General features: G+C 49.9%; 1 protein-coding gene across 1 annotated transcript; it reads right to left on the minus strand.

Moving 5' to 3' along the window:
- Positions 1 to 529: 529 nt before the first annotated feature.
- PIWIL4 (piwi like RNA-mediated gene silencing 4) lies at positions 530 to 25,088 on the minus strand. The gene is made up of 18 exons (XM_049779017.1): positions 25,001 to 25,088; positions 24,572 to 24,786; positions 23,497 to 23,618; positions 22,705 to 22,785; positions 20,957 to 21,154; positions 20,481 to 20,592; positions 18,438 to 18,561; positions 17,002 to 17,119; positions 16,140 to 16,251; positions 13,431 to 13,615; positions 10,939 to 11,011; positions 8,603 to 8,803; positions 7,530 to 7,633; positions 4,912 to 4,982; positions 3,750 to 3,903; positions 2,166 to 2,291; positions 1,921 to 2,068; positions 530 to 813 (listed from the first exon to the last, which is right to left on the minus strand). Exons 1-18 carry the CDS (start codon positions 25,086 to 25,088, stop codon positions 697 to 699), a joined length of 2,349 nt encoding a protein of 782 aa, XP_049634974.1. The 3' UTR covers positions 530 to 696.
- Positions 25,089 to 25,604: the final 516 nt, after the last annotated feature.

Here is a 25,604-nt window from a genome sequence, read left to right on the forward strand (position 1 = left end):
ACGCAACAGACCAGCTGAGATGCAAACACAACACACGCACGTGTACACGCAGACTCACACTTTTATTTCCTCTACAAGACGCTCTCTAACATTAGCCAACGAAGCAACGAGCTTTGGGGTAGGAATTCAGCCTCCTGTCCCTTAGCTGCCATCAGAGGGGCTTGCAAACACTTTCACCGAGGACCTGAAGCTTTGTGGAGTGACTTAGTGGCTTACTCCACAAACTCCACAAACCCACCCCCTGCACTTACCCCACTGTTCCCTCTTTGTGTTTTTCTTCTTTTTTAATTAAACACTTTATTTAAACAACAAGGTTGCAAAGTTGTTCACTATATTTCAGTCCTACAACGTCCATCCCCTTCACCAGTGCCCATTTCCCATCACTAATGTCCCGTTTCCCTCCTGCCCATCTCTAGAGCAGAAATTTATCTCTCTCTCTCTCTCTCTCTCTCTCTCTCTCTCTCTCTCTCTCTCTCTCTCTCTCTCACTCACTCACTCTTTCTTTAGTGGCTTATTTTAGCTCCACAAGCCCACCCCCCACATTTACCCCTGCTGTTCCCTCTTTGAACCCCAACAATGTTTCCCAATGACACTGAGCCTGTTGATTTTTCTCAGCAGCTAAAATTAAGCTCAGGACCCCTTCATGCACACAACCCCAGCTGCTGGCATACTATCCCATTCCTGCAGCTGCTGCGGTCACAGGTAGAAGAGGGTATTGGACAGCTGCAGGCTGGGCTCCTTATGGATGCTCTGGGCCACCAGGAAGGTCAGCTTGGTGGCGTACTGGCAGGGTGCGGGTGTGCGGATCAGCCCCTGGGGAGGAAGAGCCATAATAGGGGATGTTAGGAACTGCTTCTTCCCGGGGGTTCCCTGTTTTCTCATCTACCCTAGGACTTATCTGGGGGTCATCTCTGACTAAAGGCTCCCAGAGGTCATCGGCTCACAGGGCCCTGCAGTGGGGCAGACCCAGTTTTGCTCTGAGGCAGGCATGGGGTTGATGGCCAGTGGGAAAGTCGGGGGGCTCAGAGCCTTGGGTTACAATAGCAGCTGGACCCTGAGAGTTTCCCACACTCCTCATCAGACATGTCCACCCCCTCAGCAGTGTGGAGGTACTGATAGTCTCCATTTCCACCTTATTCCTGGTTAAATTATTTTTTTAAATTTTGTTTGTTTGTTTTTGGGTCACACCGGTAACGCTCAAGGATTACTCCTAGCTATGGGCTCAGAAATAGCTCCTGGCTTGGGGGACCATATGGGACACCAGGGGATCGAACTGTGGCCCATCTTAAGCTAGCGCTCTGGCCCCTCTTTTTTTAAAATTTTTTTGAACTTTATTTATTGATTGATTGGTTTTGGGGCTATACCCAGTGGTGCTCAGGTATCACTCATGGCTTTGTACTCAGAAATTGCTCCTGGCAGGCTGGGGGACCATATGGGATGCCCGGAATCAAACCGGATCCCTCCTCATTGGCCGAATGCAAGGCAAACTCCCAACCGCTGTGCTATCTCTCTGGCCCAGTCCTGGTTCGGTTCTACACAGGGGTATATCCTCTAGAGATCAAGTTCACCTACTCTAAGAACTCTCTCCCCTCTGCTCAGTCCCAGGTGCTCTGGACCAAATGCCTTTCTTCATCTATTCCTCAAGGCAGGAGTGAAGGGAGAGGCAGATTCAGAGAGAGGCATCAGACATGGCAGTTGGCATGTGGTCACATGTGGTCACATGACAGTGGTCACAAGGCGGCCACAAGAGGTCATACAGAAGCCATACACTGACCACATAGCCATCTTACAGGGGCCACAGTGGCCATGGGGGGTTCACATAGCAGCCACATAGAGGCCACACAGCAGTTACATAGTAGTAACACAATGGCCATACAGGGGGCTACACAGTGGTAACACAGGAGGTTCGTGGCCACCCACCTGCCAGTTGTAGTAAAGGTGGCACAGCTTGAACGTGAGTCTCTGCATGTGGTCAGGCTTCAAGCCGTTGTCATCATAGATGATGTTGTAGTAAGTGGGACTGACCGTGCCCCGGCCAGCAGTCTGGCTGACCAAGTAGAAGTCATACCTGAAGGAGAGAGGGACGATCAGGTGACAGCAGCCACCCAAGGAGCCACCCCCGGCTGCCTCACCCACATGATGGTCTGTTTTCCCGGGGTACTTGCCAGCCTGGGCGTGTAGCTTCCGAGTCCACCACGGTGCCAGGCGGTGGGTTCTGGATGGTGCGGTTCATCTCGGCAAGAAAGCGCAGGGCACACCTCCTTCGGACCACCACCACCGACAGCTTGGGGCTAAAGGCAGGACACACAGGGGAGCTGTGAGGGTTTGTGTGTGTGCGTGCATGCATGAACATGTATGAGTGTATGGTGTGTGCTTGTGTGTGTGAATGGTTTGGAGAGGGAGCAGGACTGGAGACACCATACAGCGATTAAAGTGCTCGTCTTGTTGCACTGTAGTGTAAGCACCATTAGATATAGCCAAATAAAATAGTCACCAAACTCATTAGTAAAACACAATGAAGGGGCCCGGAGAGCTAGCACAGCGGCATTTGCCTTGCAAGCAGCCGATCCAGGACCAAAAGGTGGTTGGTTCGAATCCCGGTGTCCCATAGGGTTCCCCCGTGCCTGCCAGGAGCTATTTCTGAGCAGACAGCCAGGAGTAACCCCTGAGCACCGCTGGGTGTGACCCAAAAACCAAAAAAAAAAAAAGAAAAAGAAAAACACAATAAAACAGAGAAAATAAAAATTCCCTCCCGGGCCGGGCGGTGGCGCTGGAGGTAAGGTGCCTGCCTTACCTGCGCTAGCCTAGGAGACGGACCGCGGTTCGATCCCCCGGCGTCCCATATGGTCCCCCAAGCCAGGAGCGACTTCTGAGTGCATAGCCAGGAGTAACCCCTGAGTGTCACCGGGTGTGGCCCAAAAACCAAAAAAAAAAAAAAAAAAATTCCCTCCCATCTCTCTGACCCTAGATATAGTGACTTAAATTGGGAACCGTGGGCTAGAGCGATAGCATAGCGAGGAGAGTGTTCGTCTTCCTTGCAACTGACCTGAGTTCAAGCCTCGGCATCCCATATGGTCTTCTAAACACCATCAGGAGTAACTCCTGAGTTCAGGGCCAGGAGTAACCCTTGAGCATTGCTGGGTGTGGCTCAAAAGCCAAAAGACAGAAAAGAACCCAAACTAAGAACTGTCTTGTTCGTTTCTAACATCTATCCTGCACAGTCTCTGTGGCATTATTGAAAGGGCAAGAACAGGGCTGAGGGCACAGTGCCTATCTCTGGCTGCTTAGACACAGCTGTAGGCCCCTGCGCCCCTACTTCCTGCCACCCAGGAGGGGGCACTGATCACAGAGTGGCCTGGTTAAGATGCTGCAAGACTTGGAGATGTGCCTCTCAGCTCTGTGAAGGAGCTGGTTTCGGCCTCTCCTCCTGTCCCCTTTGCCAGTTCGAAAATGGCCCTTACACTTGCCCAGGTGAGCTTGGCCTACCCGACATCCTCTGCCTTGGCTACTCTTGCAGGTCTGGCAGTGGGTGCAACCTATACTGGGCTTGGTTGACTGTGTCCAATCCAGGGCCTGTGACCCCATTTACATCCATGCTCCCCATGACACCCAGGCTCTCTGCATGAGACCCCCCAATTCTGCTGCTCTCTAAGGAGATGGGGCCCATGAAGCCCAGTGCTCGAGCAGAGTGAGGGCTGACGAGAGGTCTGAGAGTGCAGCAGGCACACGGCAGCCATGATGCGTGGTACCTGGAGTGTGGGCTTGAAGCTGTGACGCTGCTCAGCAGCTGTGGAACCTCGTACTCCACCAACGCCTGGAGCTCCCCGTCACCCACGCCTTCCCGGTACACGATAATGCGTCCCGGCAGAGTGTGGTTGAACTTGTACCACTTGTTGAGGGCACCTGTGGGGGTCGGCATCTGTGAGAACAGGGTGACACGCCCTCTGCCCAAGAACAGAGTGGGGTCTCCCGACGATGGCCATGCTCACACATCAGTGGGTTCCAGATAATTGTAGAATAAAGTGACACTGGACTTGGGCTGTTTGTTACCACATGAAAATGGACAACTGCGGGGATCATACCTGATCTCTGCTCTGGGAGCCCTGGAAAGGTCTGATGCTGGTACATCCTTAAACGTACCACTATCAAGACTTTAAAATCCAGCCCACAGCTCAGACCACAGCAGGTAAGGCATCTGCATATGGCAACCTGAGTTGTCCCTGGCAATCCACATGGTTCCCCCTGCGTAGCCATGCTCTGAGTACCAAGCCAGGAGTAACCCCTGAGCACCACCAAGTGTAGCCCCCCAAAGTAAAATAATATTGAGCCAATAAACAAAAACTTACTTCATCTGAAGGTCATACAAATGCCCCTTAGCCTCAGGATTCACCAACTATTATCATCAGATGCACTTAGGAAAAATCTTGGTGCATTGCACACTTCCCCAGGTAGAGCAGAGATGCCCCATGTAAGGGACCTCAGCTCTGTTCTCTTGGGCACCTTCCTCTCTGCCCTTTCCCAGCTGCCTGGCAGAGCCTAGCCATCTGCTGGCATCTCCTTGTCCTGTCTCTAAAATCTCCCTGTCATATACCCTCTGCTGATACTTCTGTACTGTCTTTTCTGTTGGCATCACTGCCCTATCCCAGTGGCCCGGGCCCCACCTGCCCAGTCTGAAGCCTAGTTCCTCCAGGCTGCTCGTCTTTCTCCTGCCAACTATGTGCCAGGTCCAGCAGCCACCCAAATCCTCCTGACTCTCTATTTCTCACACACAGACGGTTTACAGACTCTCTTGCTGGGCTCACAGGAGGGGGGGTTGGACGGGAAGCCAGGTGACTCAGCACCTTTGGCCCCACCCATGCAAATAAAATACGTAGACTCTGGGTGTAAGGATAAGTAGGAGAACCCCAATACCGCTCATAAATATTTTCAGGTTGTCTGCAACTGCAGTCGTCGATTTCTGGAGGATACAGCGGGAAAACCACCTGCAAAGGGCAGAGGGTAGAGGACAAGAGGACAGAAGAGGCCCATGTCAGCAAACATCACTGGGCTGTGCGGATAACAGACACCATGAGCAGAGACAGATGACCCAGGTCTACATTCACTACAGGATCACAGGCTATCAAAGTCCCTCTACTGTAGCCTCCTGACTGGGGAAACTGGAGCTCAGCATTAGTGACAGACACCTTTGAGTCTCCATCCTGATTGAGTGCTGTGTGTGATAGCTCTGAAGCCGAGTTGCATCTCTGGATCTGTCCCCAGGACACTAACAGCACCTTGCTGAGTTGTCAGAAATAGGTCTACAGAAAGAGTGTGGCATGGCTCTTGGCCTGCGAAGACCAATGAACAGAGACTGCTCAATACCACTGCAAAGGGAGTTGATGAGCCTTTCTGCCTTGAAGTCTCAACTCTGAAATTACTGACATTTCAGAAGCAAGCTTCACTGAAACGACTTGGGAAAGGAGGACGACTCAGATAATTCATGCCAGCATTGTTACCCCACTCTCCCTGTAACCTTACCTGCTAATAAGACCTACCCATTGGTGGGAGGGGTCTTTGGTGGGTAACGAAAGATTTTGCCTCAGGGGAAGGGGAGAGATTTGGAGGACTTTGGAAAAGAGATGGAGGGAGATTCAGCAAGAGAGATGGAGGAAGAAGCAGGGCAAGCTGAAGAGAGCAAGCTTAAATAGGTTTAAGATTATAGGCCACAATGTGGTGGATAGGGCTTTGAATAAAGCTGATGTTCCCTGAAGCCTGTCTGTGGATTTCCTCGCCGCTATCCTGAACCCTCAGACCCGCAGGCGGGAGGGGGTTGCAGACGCGTGGCCTGGGCTGGAGGAGAAAGGCCTCTCCATCCATCCCATCACCATCCATGTTCTACAAGCATTGTTCTAGTTCTTAAAACATATGAGCAGCAGTGACACCCATTGGACCCTCCTTGCCAGGAAAAGCCCATTACCATTGGATTAAGGAACCCAGACACATGGACCCTCCAGCAGGCCTCTGCTTTTCCCTGACTTCATGACTGACCTCGGGTTCAACAGAATGAATCAAATAGCGTTTAAGTCAAGGAAGAAATCTGCTGTCAGCAGTCCACTGCCTTAAAATAATGGTTCTGGGCCCGGAGAGATAGCACAGCGGCATTTCCCTTGCAAGCAGCCAATCCAGGACCAAAGGTGGTTGGTTCGAATCCCGGTGTCCCATATGGTCCCCCGTGCCTGCCAGGAGCTATTTCTGAGTAAACAGCCAGGAGTAACCCCTCACTGCCAGGTGTGGCCCAAAACCAAAAAAATAATAAATAAATAAAAATAAAAATAATGGTTCTGTCACAAATACCCAACAGGGACCAGAGAGATACAACAGTGGGTAGGATGCTAGCCTGGCATGGGACTGACTTAGGTTTGATTTCTGCCTTCCACAGAGTCTCTTATGCGTATCCAGGAGTTATTCCTGAGTACAGAATCAGGAGTAACCCCTAGGCACAGCTTGTATGGCTCCCAAACCCAATGTAACCCAACCCAAAAAAACCCTAAGACTTGTTTTAAAGTTGAATCTGACGTTACCTCTGAGGGCTGGGCCAGGAACCAGCAAGTCACTGACTGGTTAGTCCCAGAAAGGCCTTTGCAGAGACACCCGAGAACCCCACTTCTCAGAGCACTGCACTGGGGCATATTGAGGTTCCAGAACCAGAATCTGTTGCTGGCCAGTAAATCCAGGCAGCCTGACCCCAAAATTCTCTGTTTATACAGCAAGCGAGACTCCTAGAATGGCGCTCAACCAAGCAGGTGTTCAGAAAAAGGCCCAACGTTTTCCGTGTGCATCTTTCTGAGAGCTTGCCCTAAGAGTTAGCCTAAGATCGGCATGAAAGCAGCTTCAATTTTAATTTTTTTGTTTTGAACTTCCAATGGTACTCTGGGATTACTCTGGGTTCCGTGCTCAGAGGTCACTCTTGGTGAGGGAACTGTGTATGATGTTGAGGATTGATCTGGAGTTGGCCATGTGCAAAACAAGTGCCTTAAGCTCTACATTTTCTCTCTAGACCCTGAAAACAACCTATTCATATGAAGCTTCATATTACCCCAACACTGTCCCTCTGTTCTTTAAAATTCAGTCATGCCTTTGAATGAAGGACTGTGTGTGTGGGGTCAATGTAGGGGTCCCCAAATATGAAGTCTGTGTACACCCCAGGAGTCTCTTTCCAGTCTCATCACATTGTTAGGTGTGAAACCAAAATGATCCTATTATTTATTTATTTGGTTGATTGGTTTTTGGGCCACACCCAGTGGTGTTCAGAGGTTACTACTCCTGGCTCTGCACTCAGAAATCATTCTTGGCAGGCTCAGGGGACCATATGGGACGCTGGGGATCGAACCCGGATCCATCGTGGGTCAGTCGTGTGCAAGGCAAACACCCTACCACTGTGCTACCATTCTAGCCCTGAAAATGATTCTACTTTTCAAGTGGAAGAATGCAAACCTCCTAACTATGTAGTCTTTTGTTGGGTCCCAGTATTGGGATATTTGTGAACATACCTTGTGATGCCAGGGTTGGTGCTGGCTACAAATCCAACCACCATCATCCCAGTGCTGAAGGTGTCACGACAGATGTCGACGCCAACCACCATCAGTGACTTTAACTGTAAAATTCAATGTCCTCCATGTCAAAGGTAGGAGAGCTCATTTCCCCTCATCCCCTAAGACTTTCTATAAACGTTCTCTTCAAAATCATCCTGAGTTATCAAATGACTCATTTTGTATGATGTGCTGAGGCTATGGAGATGAAGCATATTAGCAGGAGGAACAAGGGAGGACCCGGATGGTTAGGGGCCCAGAGGAGGCCAGGACACTCTCAGTCCTCTGATAGGACACTCAAGAAAAGCCCCTCACTGGAGTTGGAGAGAGAGCATGGAGGTAAGGCGTTTGCCTTTCATGCAGAAAGTCATTGGTTCGAATCCCGGCATCCCATAGGGTCCCCCAAGCCTGCCAGGAACAATTTCTGAGCATAGAGCCAGGAGTAACACCTGACCTGAACGCTGCCGGGTGTGACCCAAAAACCAAAACCAAACCAAAACAAAAAAGCCCCTCACACAGTCAGGCACCTCAGGAGGGGCTCTAAGAGTGAGCCATGTCCTGGCACGGAAGCGAGGTTCCGGCACCCTGCCCTCCCTTTTCCATCTTTTTGTTTGTTTGTTTTGGGGCCACACCTGGTGGCTCTCAGGGCTTACTCCTCCTGACTCTTTGCTGAGAAATCGCTCCTGACAGGCTCGGGGGACCATATGGGATGCAGAGAATCGAACTTAGGTCTGTCTTGGATCAGCCTCGTGCAAGGCAAACACCCTACTGCTGTGCTATCTCTCCGGCCCCATGCCCTCCCCCTTGCCCTGCACTTGGCCTCAATTCAGGAGGGAGAAGACAGCACTGTCATATGAGGAAGAACATTAGGCCCATGTCCTTGCTGTCCACCTGGAGCTTGTGGGACTCGGAGAGCCTGTGTGCAGGGCCCCGCAGGCCTTGCAGACCTAGATCCAGACACAGCCCTGGCTCATGTGAACACCTGGATTTCTGCACATCTGTGACAGGCGGTTACTGAACGGGAATGTCCTTACGGGGATCTCCACAGCCCACAGCTCGCCACCTAACTTGCAGGCCATCTGCAGGGCGACTTTGGTGGCCACACTCCTCGTGATGCCTGGCCTGTGCAGGGTTCGAGACAGCACGCATTGGCTGGGCACCGGGCAGTCAGAGCTCAAGAACTTCTTTATGGCATCGTAATAACCCTTCTGATTCGAGGGCAGCACACACATTACCTGGTGGCAAAGCAGAAGGGATGTCAGTTCCTGCTCCAAAGAACCTTCTACAGCAAACCTGTGGAGCCCCAGGATCTTCTGTCCTCCTAGGCCTAACAGCAAATAAAAACTGGGTCTTTGTGACCTTGAACCCAATGACAGCCAGAATGCTTGAACCCAGGAGGTGCCTTCTCAGACACATTGCATGGTTTCTGCCTGGCTCCCTACCCTTGTGCTCACCAGCACAAAGACATAAAGAAAGATTGCCAACTCCAGAAACAGGGCAGTGTAGGCTCTTGCCTTGCAGGCAGCCAACTCAGTTGTATCCCTGATGCTACAAAAGGTTTCCAGAGCACCAGCAGGAGTGATGCTTGAACACTGAGTTGGGACTAAGCCCCAAGTACTGGCTGAATAGTTCCTTTGGATCGGAGGACTCTGACCCACAAAGCAGCTCAGGAAGGAGGCAGCAGGAGGCAGGATCTCATTGTGACTCTCCTGCCAAAGGTTAGACTGAATCTGCTTACAGACAAGCTTTAGAGAAACCAAGACTAAGGGTTTGCTCTTGAATCTCATGTTTGTGCTCTTCAGCATGGGCAGATGAATTGGGTGAGGGAAGGAGGTGGTCAGTGTCCTATGACAAGGGAAGGACAGGTGGAAATGGGCACCTGGGTGGGTATTGCTCATGGTTCCCCCTTTTCTGATCTAGACAACTCTCCTCTGCAGGAATGTGACTTCACACCACAGTTAAAGTTCATAGAGCAGCATGCCTGCAGCTCACGGATCACATGGTTCAGGAAATGTGAGAGACAGATGTAAAGACAGAGCAGAAAGAGAGGGCAAAGGATGACAATATGGAATGTCAGTGGGTAGGGAGTTTGAGAGTGACCACGGGGTCATTCTACTCTTTGTGCAAATGCTCTGGGAGTCCCATCTTATTACACATTAGGGCGATCATTTTCTTTGCCCAGTGGAGTAAAGGAGAAGCAGCTATACAGCTCTGCATGAGGCATGCCTAGGAATGTTGGGGACTTGGGAAGAAAGGGCTGGGGAAATGGGAGGAGGAGACGGGGCAGGAAGTGAGTGGTTGAGGCCTGGGGAGAGAGAGGCTTTTTGGAATTAGAAAAGGCAGAGGAGGGGTCGGGAAAGTGGCGCTAGAGGTAAGATGTCAGCCTTGCAAGCGCTAGCGTAAGACGGGATTCCCCCCCCCCCCCCCCGTGTCCCATATGGTCCCCCCAAGCCAGGAGTGATTTTTGAGTGCATAGCCAGGAGTAACCCCTGAGCGTCAAACGGGTGTGGCCCAAAAAACCAAAAAAGAGAGAGAGAGAGAGAGAGAGAGAGAGAGAGAGAGAGGGAGGGAGGGAGGGAGGGAGGGAGGGAGGGAGGGAGGGAGGGAGGGAGGGAGGGAGGGAGGAAGGAAGGAAGGAAGGAAGGAAGGAAGGAAGGAAGGAAGGAAGGAAGGAAGGAAGGAAGGAAGGAAGGAAGGAAGGAAGGAAGGAAGAAAGAAAGAGCAGAGGAATTTCTAACAACAGGGAGGGCTGTCCTGTCCTGTCTTGTCTGTCTGGGCCACACCAGCGATGCTCAGGGATTACTCCTGGTAGGGCTCAGGAGACCTGCTGTGGTGCCAGGAATCAAACCCAGGTCAAATACATGCAAAACAAAAGCCCTCCTCTCTGTTCTATCTCTGCAGCCCCAGGGAGGGTGGGACGGAGGGACAGACGTCTCTGTCTCACTCACACACAAGGGTGGGACCATTTCGGACCTCCCACAAGGTGGCGCTAAGAGGCCAACAGTTACAAGATCAAATCATCTTGAATTTCAGGGGAAGAAAATGCAAAATAACTTGGAAAAATGCAGGCTCTTAAAGGCTATTATGTCAAGTATTCAAAAATCAATATAATAGAAAGGAAAATAAAATGTTTGTTTTGGACCACACATGTCAATACTCAGGGGTTACTCCTGGCTCTGTTCTCAGGAGTCACTCTTGGTGGTTCAGGAAACCATATGGGATACTGAGGATTGAACCCAGGTTGGCCAGCAGGCCACATGCAAGGCAAACACCTTACCCACTGTATTCTCTCTCTGGCCCTGGTGCTTTCATTTTAGATATACTTTAGATATAAATAAAAATTAAAATTATACATCAAGACACTACTTACCAACTGAACGTTGGGATCAAAATATCTCTGTATAGCTTTAACGAATGCAGCTGACATTTCTTGCACTCTTATGCTATATAAAAAAGATAAAATTTGAAGATATTTAATCCCTTATTTTAGTGTCACATGACCAGATATATAAATTCAGAAATAGAAATCATGGGGCCGGAGAGATAGCAGGGGTGCTCAGGGTTACTTTTGGCTCTGCACTCAGAAATGGCCTCTGGCAAGCTGGGGAACCATATGGGTGCAGGGAATCGAACCAAGTCCCTCCCGGGTTGGCTTCCTTGTAACCTGTAGCTTACAATTTTCTTAATGCTTATTTACCAAGCCCTATACTGGACCATCCTTGTTCCTATTATTTAACTTTCTTACTTAATGCTATTTAACCAAGTATTTTTTCCTGAAACTTCCTGTTCCTTTCCATTAACTGTTCCCTAAACAAAATTACAAGAACATTGATACAGAACATAAATTTTGAAAACAGGCTACTATCTTAAAATACACAGTAAAACATTATGCAATTGGAAACATTAATTATGGAAAACTATAAAGCACATTCAAATCAGCGAGAAAATGACTTAGGTCAAGAGATACACCTGAAACAAAGTTAGATGCAGCTTTCAAATCAGTTGGGCTTCGCTGTTCTCTATTTTAATTTTTTATCCCACCATCAAATGGTTGCCTCAGGGGCAAGAGAGAGATTGGGAATGAGGTTTCAGCAAGAGAGGTGGCTGGGAGAGACAGGTTTGAATGCAAGGCTACTTATGTACTTATGGAGCAGGCTTAAAAGCTTTAAAAAACACATGGTGGCTAGAGCCTTAATAAAGTTGATGTCTCCTGAAACCTGACTGCTTGTGGATCATTTCCTCGATGTCACTCTGAGACCAACAGCTAGAGGGAGTTGCACAAAGGCCTCTCTCTCCATCCCTCCATTTCACCATCATCCACCACCATCAATTTATAATTAATGTTTTCTACAGGAAAGAGCTGAGGTCAATATCTGACTATAGTAAGTACTTACACTGTGACTAGAAATACATCAAGGTACTGAAATGGTTTTATTAAAGAACCCAACTGTTGTGTATGTAAATATTTTAGGGGATTATTATGTTACTGACCCTACCCTGACCGGTGATTGTGCCCTACCTAGGGTGTGACCTGGCATTTGCCCCCACCCTAGGGTGGTACCTGATTCTGCTTCCACCATTGGGTGGTACCTGATTTGGGGGGATAAAAACAAGGGTCTGTGGAAGGCGAGAGGCTTTTGGCTGGAACTTATGCTGAGTCTTTGGACTTCAGTCTTGTCCTCCGAATAAAGCTAATATTTCCACAAGCCTGACTGTCTGCGAGCTGTTTACCCTCCACTTCACCTCAGAATCGTCAGCTGGACAGGGTGGCAGACTCGTGCTCCAAGCTGGAGGGGAAAGACCTCATCCTCCATCCCTCCATCAGTCAACCTCTTCAGGGGCTGACTTGCAACACCAAACTATGCAAAGACAAAGTCTTACCAAGAACAACAAAATAATTGAATAGAAATGTTATTGCAAATTCTCTCAGAACTATTTTCTTGGCAGATTAAGAACACTTGACCTAGGGCCTGAGCGATAGTATGGTGGGGACAGCATTTGTCTTGCAAAGCCAGGCTGACCTGTGTTCCATCCCCAGGACACTATGGTTCCTGCAGACCTGCCAGAAATAATTCCAGAGTACAGAGCTAGGAATAATTCCTTAGCATCACTGGGTGTGACCATATATCCCCAACCACAAAATAACAAGAAAACAAAGAACACTTATTTAGTCAAGGTTGATTTTTTTTTTTTTTTTTTTTTTTTTGGTTTTTGGGTCACACCCGGCATTGCTCAGGGGTTACTCCTGGCTGTCTGCTCAGAAATAGCTCCTGGCAGGCGCGGGGGACCATATGGGACACCGGGATTCAAACCAACCACCTTTGGTCCTGGATCGGCTGCTTGCAAGGCAAATGCCGCTGTGCTATCTCTCCAGGCCCCCAAGGTTGATTTTTTGTTTGTTTTTTGTTTTGAAGCTACCCCAGCAATGTTCGGGGATTACTCCTGGCTCTGTGCTCAGGAATCACTCACTCCTGGTGGTACTCGGAGGACCATACAGGATACTGAGGATCCAGAGTTGGCTGTGTGCAAGGCATGGACCTTCCCTGCTATCCTATTGTTCCAGCCAATTAGCCAAGGTTTTATCTTTTCTTTTGGTTTTCATTCTTTTTGGTCTACACCTGGCAGTGCTCAGGGGTTACATCTGGGTCAGTGCTCAGGAAACACTCCTGTCAGGCTCAGAGAACCATATGGGATATGGGAGGTTGACCCCCAGGTCAGCCATGTGCAAGGCAAATGCCCCCCTAATGTCCAATTTCTCCAGCCCATTAGTCAAGGTTTTGAGTTGCATCCATCACTATCTCATCTTCTGCCCAACTGAAAGCATCCATGAGAAGATAAAAAATGCTTTTAGCAGAGGCTCACATTTTGGGGTGACTGATGGAAAAGCCCAGGGAGCCTCCAGCTCTTATCAGGCAATTGAGGAAATACTGGGTTGCAGACTCCTCGCGATCACAGTACAGAAGCATCCAGTTATTCAAAGGCATTGCGCTTAAAATCTTGCACATCTGCATGTCCCTGGACCAGTTGGCAGCAGACTCAGGCTGGCACTAGGAGGAGAAGGATTAGAGCTGGAGAGTCGCCAGCGTGGGGATGGGCACCTCCAGCTAACGCGGACGCTGGCATATCTGTGTCACCTGGGGTGCTGCAGCCCTCCTGATGTTCATCTGCACCCCACTGCCTGGGCACTGCAGCCCCCCAGGGAAACGGAACCTTTTCCTCTTACACACAGACACCTTCCCTGTCCCATGGAGCAGCTTTGCGTTGTTGATGGACACTGGAAATGTGGCAAATGCCACATATAGAAAAGGTTACTGAGGGGCCGGAGAGATAGCATGGAGGTAAGGCGTTTGCCTTTCATGCAGGAGGTCATCGGTTCGAATCCCGGCGCCCCATATGGTCCCCTGTGCCTGCCAGGAGCAATTTCTGAGCCTGGAGCCAGGAATAACCCCTGAGCACTGCCAGGTGTGACCCAAAAACCAAAAAAAAAAAAAAAAAAAAAAAAAAGGTTACTGAATATATGTTGGGTCAAGTCCAATTATCCACAAATGCCCTCCAGCTGTGCTATTGCTCCCGCCCTCATAATCTCACTTTTTCATCATTTCCAGGGCTGGAGCAATAATACAATGAATGGGGAAGACACTTGCCTTGCATGCTGCTGACTCAGGTTCAATCCCCAGCATCTATTTGGTCCCATGAGCTTCACCCAAAGTGACCTCTGAGTGCCGGACCAATAGAAAGCTTGACTATGACCAGCTATATTCCCCTCCTAAATTTTTAAAAATGATACACTTGCTGTTCCATCCAGGTCCCGAGAGTCATCGCCCCTTCTCAGCAGGAAGTAGTTACAGAAAAATGATCATCAGTCCCTAAATCCCCCAACATTCCTGGTTTGTGAAAGCAGTGGTTACTATGAAGATAATTCTAGGATTAGAATTATATACAAAGAGAAGTGGGAAATGAAAGGAATGAACATGTAATGAAAATTGAAAAATTTAAAAGACATATGAAACTCTCTTGCCTGGATTTACTTCCGTTTCATTTTTAACTAGCCATATGTTGTTTTTCTTTAGCTGCCTGACTACATATTTATCTGCTGAGTTACAGATGCTGCCTGCCTGCTCCTGCCCCCTCCCTGTTTCCTGCGTTTTACGAGCTGCTCCTGTGTGGCCCACCCACCCTAAAGTCTTGGAATTTGAAATCTTCTTATCTCCCACCCTCAGACGCAGTTCTCCCATGTCAGTGCTCATTCCTGTTTCTTTTCAAGATTGTGCTTTAACGTTAAGAATGCATCTGCCCGCCTAAATTCTGTATAAAAGAAGACTGGTTTAAGGTCTTGGGGTCCGCAAACCTCTACTGGGCTACGAGAATGTTTTCGGACCCTGACCGGCCAGATAATAAACAGAACTCACTTGCATTATTGCTGGGTTTGAGTCTTTTTCATTACTCTCCGCCAGGCAGCTGGAGAGCGGGTTATCCGAACCTTACAATACAACATTTCTTTTAAAACTGCAGCTAGTAGAAAATGGGGCCGGAGAGATAGCATGGAGGTAAGGCGTTTGCCTTGCATGCAGAAGGTCGGTGGTTTGAATCCCGGCATCCCATATGGTCCCCCGAGCCTGCCAGGAGCGATTTTTGAGCATAGAGCCAGGAGTAACCCCTGAATGATGCCGGGTGTGACCCAAAAACAAACAAACAAAACACCCCCCCCCCAAAAAAAACAAAAAAAACGGCAGCTAGTAGAAAACAAATTTAAATTTCAAGCATGTTTCTTGTTTTGGTTTCCAGAGGGTCTTGCATGCCCACTCGCCCACATGAGTGTCTGCTGGGCACTATCTTATGCCTGTACTCAGCTCCTAGCACTGCCCTTTCAAGGATGTATCCTCTACTTTCTTATTTGAGAATGTCGGGGCATTACTACAGCCCCTGGGGCCTGGGGTTGGGCTCAGTGCAAATAGATTTTTCCCTGTCTGTTTTCCCAGGGAAGAGGCCACAGTCTGCTCGCTGGCCCCTGCACTATCATCCGTGGACTGTATGGTGCCATGGGAGTGCTCCCACCCAAACCACAAGAATATCACAGCAAGTCATACCTTCTCTTTTTTTTTTTTTTTTTTCCTTTTTGGTTTTTGGGCCACACCCGGCAGTGCTCAGGGGTTACTCCTGGCTGTCTGCTCAGAAATAGCTCCTGGCAGGCATGGGGGACCATATGGGACACCACGATTCGAACCAACCACCTTTGGTCCTGGATCGGCTGCTTACAAGACAAACGCTGCTGTGCTATCTCTCCGGGCCCAAGTCATACCTTCTCTAATGTCTCCCTCTGCATGCCCAGGGGCCAAGACCATGCACAGACACACAGGAGAGGAGAGGAGGGAGGGGGAGTGGAAGGAAAAGGAGAGGGGAGAGGGGAAAGGGAAAGGAGAGAAGAGAGAGAGGAGGGGAGGGGGAAAGAGCAGGGAGGGGGAAGAGGAAGAGAGAGACTGTTCCAGGAAAAGGGGAGCAGGCAACCAGCCCAGCCCCATGCCCCTATTCTACCAGGGAAGTGGTTCCAGTGAGGACAGCGGAGGCACGTACCACGTGGTCTTGGAGGAATATCTTCTCAGCAGGCACCACCCTGCCTGTCACAGACAGCTGAGCTCCAACCTGCAGCCCCCAGGTCTCCAGCTCAAAGCGAGCATCCTTGTTTCTGTAGGGAGAGCCAGTTGAGTAGAGAGCCAGGTCTGGAGTGGGCCTGGAGGGGGCCTCGCACCAGTCCCCAGGCTCCAGAGGGGCTGCTCTGCCCAAATCCTGCTCTCTTCCTGCTGGGGTGCCCCAAGGCAAGTCCAGAGTGTTCCTGACCTGGATCACAGGGCCCAGAGTGGTTAGAACATTTTTGTTTTTGTTTGTTTGTTTGTTTGTTTGTTTTGGGTCACAACCGGCAGTGCTCAGGGGTTTACTCTTGGCTCTACGCTCAGAAATCATTCCTGGCAGGTTGAGGGGACCATATGGGATGCCAGGTTTCAAACCCAGAATGGTTAGAACTTAACTCAGTGAGCTTGTTTACTTTTGTTTGTTTTGTTTTTGGGGCCACAACTGGTGATGCTCAGGGGTTATTTCTGGCTCTGTGCTCAGAAATCACTCCTGGTGGGCTCAGGAACCACATGGGATGCTGGGGATTGAACTTGGGTCAGCCACATGCAAGGCAAATGCTCTTCCTGCTATGCCATCACTCCGGCCCCCTTGTTTAACTAAAGCCTTCTTCTCCACTCGAACTTCCTCCAGAGAGATGGAGACAGGTCAAAGTGGAAACAGCACGTGCCAGCCAATGACCCTCTGGTCTGGACCCCACGGTCCACAAGTTCCCCTCTCACTGGGTCAGCAAGAACAAGATGTGTCCATCAAGGAGCACTGTGTTCTGAGCCCCTCTGGTAGGGTCTGGACCAGGGCGCCCATCTACCTCTGGATGGCATCCACAAAGTGAGACAGGCGCTGCTGCCGCTCCAGAGGACTCAGGCGTATCTCCTCAGTCACAGCTTTCATCAGCTGGAAGTCAGATCTGGCCTGGCTGCTTAGCCCTGGGAAAGGCAATTTGGGGACAGTGGAAGATGTGTGGATGGTCGAGTCCCCTGAGCACTATTCTCAGAGTCCCCAGGAGGAAGGCTAATGTCCTCACTTGGGTTTCATTGTTGTGGGGACCCCACACAGCATGCTGGCTTTCCAGTCCTGGGTCTCACGTAGGCAAGGTTAGAGTCTACCACTTTGGGCACTTTCACTTTCCTGAGCCCCCCTACAGCCTTGTAAATATGCTGGGGCCACTGAGAACACAGCCCCAAACAGCAGGATTTCACCTACATGTGCATCATACAGGAGGGCGAGGGCCTCTTTCCTCCCTTCACTGAGGCACCAGTGCTCCCCTACTCCTGGGCCTGCCCACCTGCCTTTCCCCCAGAGCCTGTGGGGACAGGGAGCCATTTCCCGGATACAGCAGTCCCCCCATTGGAACCCTGAGAACTTGGATCCCGTAGGCACGGAGCATCCTACCAGGGCTGGAGATAGGCTTCACTGGCAGAGCTACCGGCCAGCGTGTGTGTGGGGGGCCTGGGCTTTACCTCCAGGACCACACTCACATGCAATATTCATACACACATCTCCCCATTCTACATTCTCATTCATACACACAAACTCAATACTTAATCACAAAGAAACACATTCGACACTCTCAAACATGTACTCACAAACACACACACAACTTATACACTCATAAAATTCAACACACTCAGACACAAACTCACAAACACTATATTCAGACATACATTGAACTTATTCAGACACTCAGAAACTCAAACACACAACACACACAAAATCTCTAACACACATAAACACAAATACATTCAAACAGCTATACACTCATACATTGGACACACACTCAAATATATATATATATATATATATATATATATATATATATATATATATATATATATATACACACACACACACAAACACACACATTCATACATACACTCAAGCACACCTAGAGGCACACTCAAACACACATATCCACATACACAAACACATGCAAATGACATTCAAACACTCAAATACACACACATTCTCCCCACACCGTAGTTTCCTTTTGATCTTATGTCTTACAGAAGGGAAGTTGGGAGATACATGGTGATTCTCAGCTTTAGGAATCTCAGGTAGCCTTTTTATTCTGTCGAAATCACATCAGAACATGTGGGACTAAGCGAAGAGCTGACCTGACTGTCCCTGCCATGTTCAAAGCTTCAGCCTTCTTGACCCCAAGCCAGTTGCTCCCAGGACTAAAACTCACTGACTGAAAGCTCATGGGAGGAGGACAGCACTAACCACTGACTGCCGAGCCTTTACCTGTGAGGAAGCACAACTCAGGGAGCAGGTGGACCAGCCGTGCCTCAGCATTGTCGTTCCTCTTGCCTTTCAGCAGACTAACCAGCATGGGCTGACCGAGGTCACTCACGGTGATATTATATTGCTGTGGAAGACAAGGGGGACACAGGGAGAATGGAACCCCAAATGGACTGCAAGCATCTCTTCCCAACAAAACCCATTTTCACTGACTCTTCTGACTCCATACTTTTCTTTTTTTGGGGGTAGGCCATACCTAGCAGTGCTTAGGCTTTACTCCTGGCTCTACACTCAGAAATCACTCCTGGCAGGCTTGGGGGACCAAAAGAGTTGCCAGGGATCGAACCCAGGTCCATCCTGAGTTGGCCGCATGCAAGGCAAAAATGCCCTACCAGTGTGTTATCACTCCAGCCCCAAGGTTCCCTAGTTTTCACCACCTTCCTGTGCTACATTCAACAGCTATGGCTGGTGGAAGGGTTTGGCCTATCTGCTAATAGTACTCTTCTTGGTGTCCCGGTCACTATCCTTCTCTGATGTGTGTCTTCCTGGGATAAGGAGACCATAGCTGACTCCCTGCCTAGGGCATGAGAGGTTGGTTCTGCACTGCCCAACAGCACATGGAGGGGAATAGTGAAGGCTGTAAGTCAAGGCATGAGAGGCAGGGCCAGAGTCCAGGAAATCAATTCCTGGAAAGGCAGGTGTGGCCCGGATGAGCAGACAGGTGCACACTACCCTATTTACCTAGGGCCAGGAGGTCCACACCTACCCACTGGGTCATTTTTATCCATATCCATGACACATTTTTCAATGCTGGAAGGTTTTGTTTGCTTTTTGGGGGGCCATACCCTATGGTGCTCAGGGGTTACTCTTGGCTTCGTGCACAGGAATCATTCCTGGCAGGCTCGGGGGACCATATGGGATGCCAGGGAACAAATCTGGTCAATCATGTGCAAGGCAAATGCCCTCCCCACTGTGCAATAGCTCTGGTCCCTGAAAAGTATTTTTTTTGTTGTTGTTGTTTTTGGGTCATACCCGGCAGCGCTCAGGGCTTACTTCTGGCTCTATGCTCAGAAATTGCTCCTGGGAGGCTCAGGGGACCATATGGGATGCTGGGATTCGAACCACCGACCTTCTTCATGAAAGGCAAACGCCTTACCTCCATGCTATCTCTCCGGCCTCTGAAAAGTATTTTTTATAGGTTAAAGTTGGGGCCTGTAGGTGTGCAGGAATCTTTTTTTTTTTTTTCCTGAGCTGGAACAGTAGCACAGTGGTAGAGCATTTGCCTTGCATGTGACCGACCCCAGATGAAATTTATCTGACCTTGGAATAGAATTCAAGAAATAAGATCTCTGGGTTATGTGGAAGCTCAATTCTTTGGGGTTCTATTTTGTTCTGGGCCACACTCAAGCAGTGCTCAGGGCTTACTCCTGGCTTTGTGCTCAGGGGTCACTTCAGGAGGGGTTCAGAGGGGAGGGCTGGGTGATGGCAGGAGAGAAATGTATACGAGGCTGATGGAGATGTGGGGGCCCCTCATGGCCAGCCCTGCTGCTCCCAGTAATCACTGGTCCATGCGGGAGGTCAGACAGCCCTGGAAAGGCCACACTGCAGGCTTGTGGCTGAAGCAGCAACCCTTATTCCAGAGCTGGTGCTCTTGGGGCCCTGGGAACCTCAGAAAGGTTGAGGGGAAGAGCCGGGACTCAGGAGAGATGGGTACCAAGAAAGGGGGTGAGGTGATGAAGGGAAGGGGTAGGAAGGACAATTCCATCTGAATTCTACAGAGTTACATGTCTGACCAGAGAATGGAGTGCTGGGGGGGGGCAGGTGTCACTCAGGGGTGCAGGTGAGTCAGATGGAACAATGCTGGCCTTTGCAGGGTGGAATAAAGGTGAGGCAGATGGGACAGTGCCGACCTTCGTAGGGTGGAGTGAGAAAGCAGGCAGGCAGGGCAACTGACTTGAGCTAAGGGAGAATGGCTGGGGAGCATTGATGACATTGTTCTACATAGATGACCTGGGTGCCACCCAGAGGAGCAGGAAGTGTTCCTACCTGCTTGTAGTACTCCACGTAGGTAATGCAGGTACCATCCCGCTTCCGGAAGGTGTGAATGGGTTTCACCGACCAGTCAATGTCATCTACACGGTAGGTTTTGTTGTTGTACCTGATGATGTGAGAGATGGGCCAGCTCTTCCGAACTGTCAGGATTTCTCTGCCTCCTCCACCCAGAGGATGAGCATCCCCAATCCTGGGTCATAGAGGAGTCCACTGAGGTATTTCTCCATGTGTCACTCAGATGTTTAGCCTCCAGTATTTGAGAATCATGGAGGACAGAGAAAGTCATTTGAGAAAGACTCATCTAGCCTGAAAGAGACTCATGCCTATGTGAGGTCTGAAGAACACACTCAGTTCTGAGACATCAGGCTTCAGTGGCTGACCCTCATGCCTTCCCTGGGAGAGAGACATCAAGCCTCACCTGAGGAGACCCTCATGCTTTCTGAAGGAAGGACAGAGACATCAGGCCTTACCTGGTCAGCACAACAAGCCCAATGAGCTGCTTCTCACATGCCTCGGTAAAGGAGAGTCCAGTGTCTCGGCTGCAGAGATCAACCATGAATTCCAGAACCGTCTCATTCCGAAGCACCTTATAGCTCACATCAGCATGAAACAGGAGTCTTTTTTCAAACTGTGACACAGAAATGGAGAACCCAGGCCAAAGCGACAATCTTAAAAAAGAAAAAAAAATTATCATACTGGGAAAAATACTGTCAACATTATTATTATTATTATTTTGGTTTTTGGACCACACCTAGTGGTGCTCAGGGGTTACTCATAGCTGTCTGCTTAGAAATAGCTCCTGGCAGGCACGGGGGACCATATGGGACACCGGGATTCGAACCAACCACCTTAGGTCCTGGATTGGCTGCTTGCAAGGCAAACGCTGCTGTGCTATTTCTCCGGGCCCTGTCAACATTATTTTTAACCATAGGGTTAAAGTGAAGATAGGATAGATGGCAAAGGTGATGACACAAATGGCTGAGAAGATAAGATAGTCAAGGAGACAAGACAGATGAGCAAGGGGCCAGGGTTGTGAGGACAGGAAGCCATGAGGACAGATAGGAAGCCCAAGAGAGGAAGCCAAGAGTACAGGACATGAAACTGTGGGGACAGAACAGGAAACTGTGAGGACAGGACAGGTAGCCCAAGATATGAAGCTATGAGGATAGAACTGGAAGCCATGAGAACAAGACAGAAAACCATGAGAATAGACAGGAAGCCTAAGATAGGAAGCCAGAGAAAGAATAGGAAACCCTGAGGACAAGACAGGAAACTGTGAGGACAAGACAGGAAACTGTGGGGACAAGACAGGAAACTATGGGGACAGGACAGGAAACTGTGAGAACAGTACAGGAAGCCCAAGATAGGAAGCTATGAGGATAGGACCAGAACCCATGAGAACAAGACAGGAAACTGTAGGGACAGGACAGGAAACTGAGAACAGGACAGGAAGCCCAAGATAGGAAGCTATGAGGATAGGACCAGAAACCATGAGAACAAGACAGGAAAGTATGGGTAGAGGACAGGAAACCGAGGACAGGACAGGAAGACCAAAAGAGGAAGCTATGAAGATAGGACTGGAAGCCGTGAGAACAAGACAGGAAACCGTGAGGACAAAACAGGAAGCCATGAGGACAGGACAGGAAGCCCAAGACAGGAAACTGTGAGGACAGGACTGGAAACCATGAGGACAGGATAGGAAGCTGCCCACTGCCCTGTACCTGCACTTCACCCTGGGGAGCAGTGACAGGTTCTGACAACTCTGGTGAAATCAGGGAGCAGTTTGCCTGTCCTTTGCTCTCTGGCTGGTCCCACTGTCTGCCAGTGGAACTCGCTTAAACTGCTTCTGCCCACTCAGAAAAGCCCTTTTCAGATCCCAGTTGGGGGCTTCAGGTCCAACCCAGCTCACCAACCAGGAAAGCCAAAAACTACTCAGTCACCAAAAATCGTGAGCTGGGCCCACGGTGGATCTGAGCCAGAGCAATTGGCCCACATGTATGAGGCCCTGGGTTCGACTTGGCACCATGTGGTATCCAATCACACACAGATGTAAATCCAAAACCAAAAAACAAGCACCTAAAGCTCCTGACCACGAAAGAAACCCAGTCCTGTCCCCACTGCGCCCCAGTGACTCTCACTGGACTGCAGGACTTTAACGTCCCTGATACGTCATGTGTGAGGACAACTTCTGAGGAACTGGAACAAGAATTCGACCTACTTGTGCTGGGGAATTTCCACGGGCTGGGAAGGATTGTAGAAGTTCCGTCCAATTCGGTGCAGAGACAACTTTTTTAACACCCTGAAAGTAAATGTTTTGAAATTCTGGTAAACATGATTCAATAGCCACTTTTCCTTTTTTTTTTTTTTTTTTTTTTTTGGTTTTGGGGCCACACCCGGAGGCACTCAGGGATTATTACTGGCTCTGTGCTCAGAAATCACTCCTGGAAGAATCCAGGGACCCTATGGGATTGAACCTGGATCTGTCCTGGGTCGACTGCATGCAAGGCAAATCCCTACCGCTGTACTATCACTCGGTCCTCAATAACTACATTTCTACATGCCCAGACCTGGAGCCCCAACCAGCCATGAGGAAGAGCAGATGTTTCATGTGGGAGAGTGAAGGGGGTGAAAGCAATGCTGTGGTGGAGGCAAGAAGATCCCCCCCCGTGGGGCCCGGAGAGATAGCACAGCGGTGTTTGCCTTGCAAGCAGCCGATCCAGGACCAAAGGTGGTTGGTTCGAATCCCGGTGTCCCATAGGGTCCCCCGTGCCTGCCAGGAGCTATTTCTGAACAGACAGCTAGGAGTAACCTCTGAGCACCGCCAGGTGTGGCCCAAAAACAAAAAAAAAAAGAAGATCCCCCCACAAAAAACCTGCTGCTCATCTCACCCTGACAACAAGGATCGAGCAAGGGTAAGAGCCAGGTTAGCAGAGAGCTCCTCCCACCTAAAGCTCTCTCATAGGTTTCTCCCGGTCAGCCCGGGAAGTCCAGGGCTAGTTCTTTTTCTTACTTCCAGAATATGAGACTGAAGACCTGCATACAGACAGGGGAGCTGGCTGGCAGCTGCCTCGTTAGCGTCACAGTCATCTGCACAGTCTGGCCCCTCTGGGTCACACCTGACAGCTCCGTGACCTGGGGGGAGAGGGGCTCAGTTCTGCAGCTGGCCTGAGCAGACCAGGAGAGGACCACACTGCACAGCAGAAGCCAGTGTGGGTATCCTGCACCCGTGGCTAGCTAAGCCCAGGCCTGGAGCATTACAGGAAGAAAGGGGGAAGGGGAAGTTCAGTGCGGAGCTGGCAGGAAGCCCTGTGTGAAATGGTGGGTGTGCGTTCCACAATCCCCGGAGAGGGAGAGGGATCCCCATGCCTCAAGTCAGGGTAGGACAAGAGACGCAGATCCAGCAGCAATTCCGATGCACACGTGGTTGGGAAGGAATAGAAGGCCAGAAACACCGCAAGTTGTTCACCCACAAGCCGATCATGTAGAACCACAAGCCAAAATGGCAGCTCCCTTTCCAGGCCTCCAAAGCAGCCTTTATTGGGAAAAACAAAACCGACCCCCAAAGGGGAAGGGAAAAAGCCAGGTGAGGAGGCAATGGGGAAACATCCATTTAATAGGAAAACCAAAGGAACCAATCAGGAGACAACTAATTAGAAGGCAATATGAGGACCCATTTAAAGGCCTCTCTCTACCAACAGTCCTGGGAGCACAAAGCTGAAACGTAAAGTTCAAATTCAAAGGCAGAACCTAAGTGGTGTGAATAGAACATTGTGACCATTGGGGGGGGGGGAGTTTCAAAAGGAAACATCAGGACCTTCTGTGTCTTAAAACAACAACAAAAGGTTGAAAATCAGCTTGTGTTACAGCTTCTACTTTATATAACTCCAGGCCCTCACCTTGATTCAGAAATCAGTTAGCTTGGTCAGGACCAAGGTTGACTGTCAGCAAAGAGCATGGGAAAAGGAGAGCACTCAGCCACCAGGAAGAGACCCCAAATAGAGGTGAGGTTGAGCAAGCACAGCAGACAGCGAAAGGCGCACGGTGCTGGCGCACAGATATGACCTCCACCGCCAGCCTCACTCTACCTTCTCTTCCAGCGCTTCCAAGAGAAAGAGGGTGGCTCCGTCAAAGGCTTTTGCTTTGCCAGAAAGTTCGCCGTGGCCACAGAGCAGAGCAGTTCGCAGCCTTCTGGACTCGACGTCAGGATGGAACATCACATGATACTGATACAGTTGCCAGTCTTGGGGCAGGTCCAGGTTGAAGAGGTTGGCAACCAGCTGTACAGGCAACCCACTGCGGCCTGGGGGAGGAAAGAGAACTCGATGCCAAAAAAGCCACACGGAGGTAATGTGGACAAGACCATGTTGAGTTGTACAGTGGCCGATCCTGTGAAGGAAGAGTTTGGTGGAAGATACAGCCATAATGAGAGTCTCGGCAAGCTTCACCCGAGCTGGGGGACTGGAATGGGGATCAATGGGTCCCTGCGATTCAGGTCTCATTGGGCATCCTAGTACCCAAAAGCAGGGTGAGCTGCTGTCTGTGTCTCACCACACTGAAGGTCTCAGCTTGGAGGTGCACAGGGAATCCCAAGTCCCCACACATCTGAAGGCCTGGGAATGGGGTGGGGTCCAGTGGTGAGGATGGCCACCCTGCCACATGCCAGGGATGCTTGGTGGAAGGACAGTGCTAGGGGTGCCTGCTGGTCTCCTAGGGTTTGAGGCATAGAACAGAAGCCGTACACAGTCCCGCTATGCTGAAGAACAGAAACAATGCTCTCTATTTTCTCAGCTTCCTGTATATCATGTGCTTCTGTTAGCAAAAAAGCTTCTTTCATTTGTTTTCCCAGAGCCGCATACAGCCACTGCAATGGAGGAAGAGCAGAGAAGACTCATAGCAGGTCAGACCTACCATCATTTGCTGGGCAAAGATGCAGGAAGATGTGGGTTGCTATAATGGGGGGCAGTCACTGAAGCCAGGGAATGTTGGGGCGGTGGCTGGGTGGTATTTGCACTGGAGTATTTGAGTTCTCACTTCTGGGATGGTGTCCCAAAGATCAGAACACAATAACACAAGAAAACCACTTTCCTCTCAACACATGTGCCCACATCTGTGAGTGCA

Source organism: Suncus etruscus, chromosome 8, assembly GCF_024139225.1.
Source record: "Suncus etruscus isolate mSunEtr1 chromosome 8, mSunEtr1.pri.cur, whole genome shotgun sequence".
In the NCBI taxonomy this organism is placed as follows: domain Eukaryota; kingdom Metazoa; phylum Chordata; class Mammalia; order Eulipotyphla; family Soricidae; genus Suncus; species Suncus etruscus.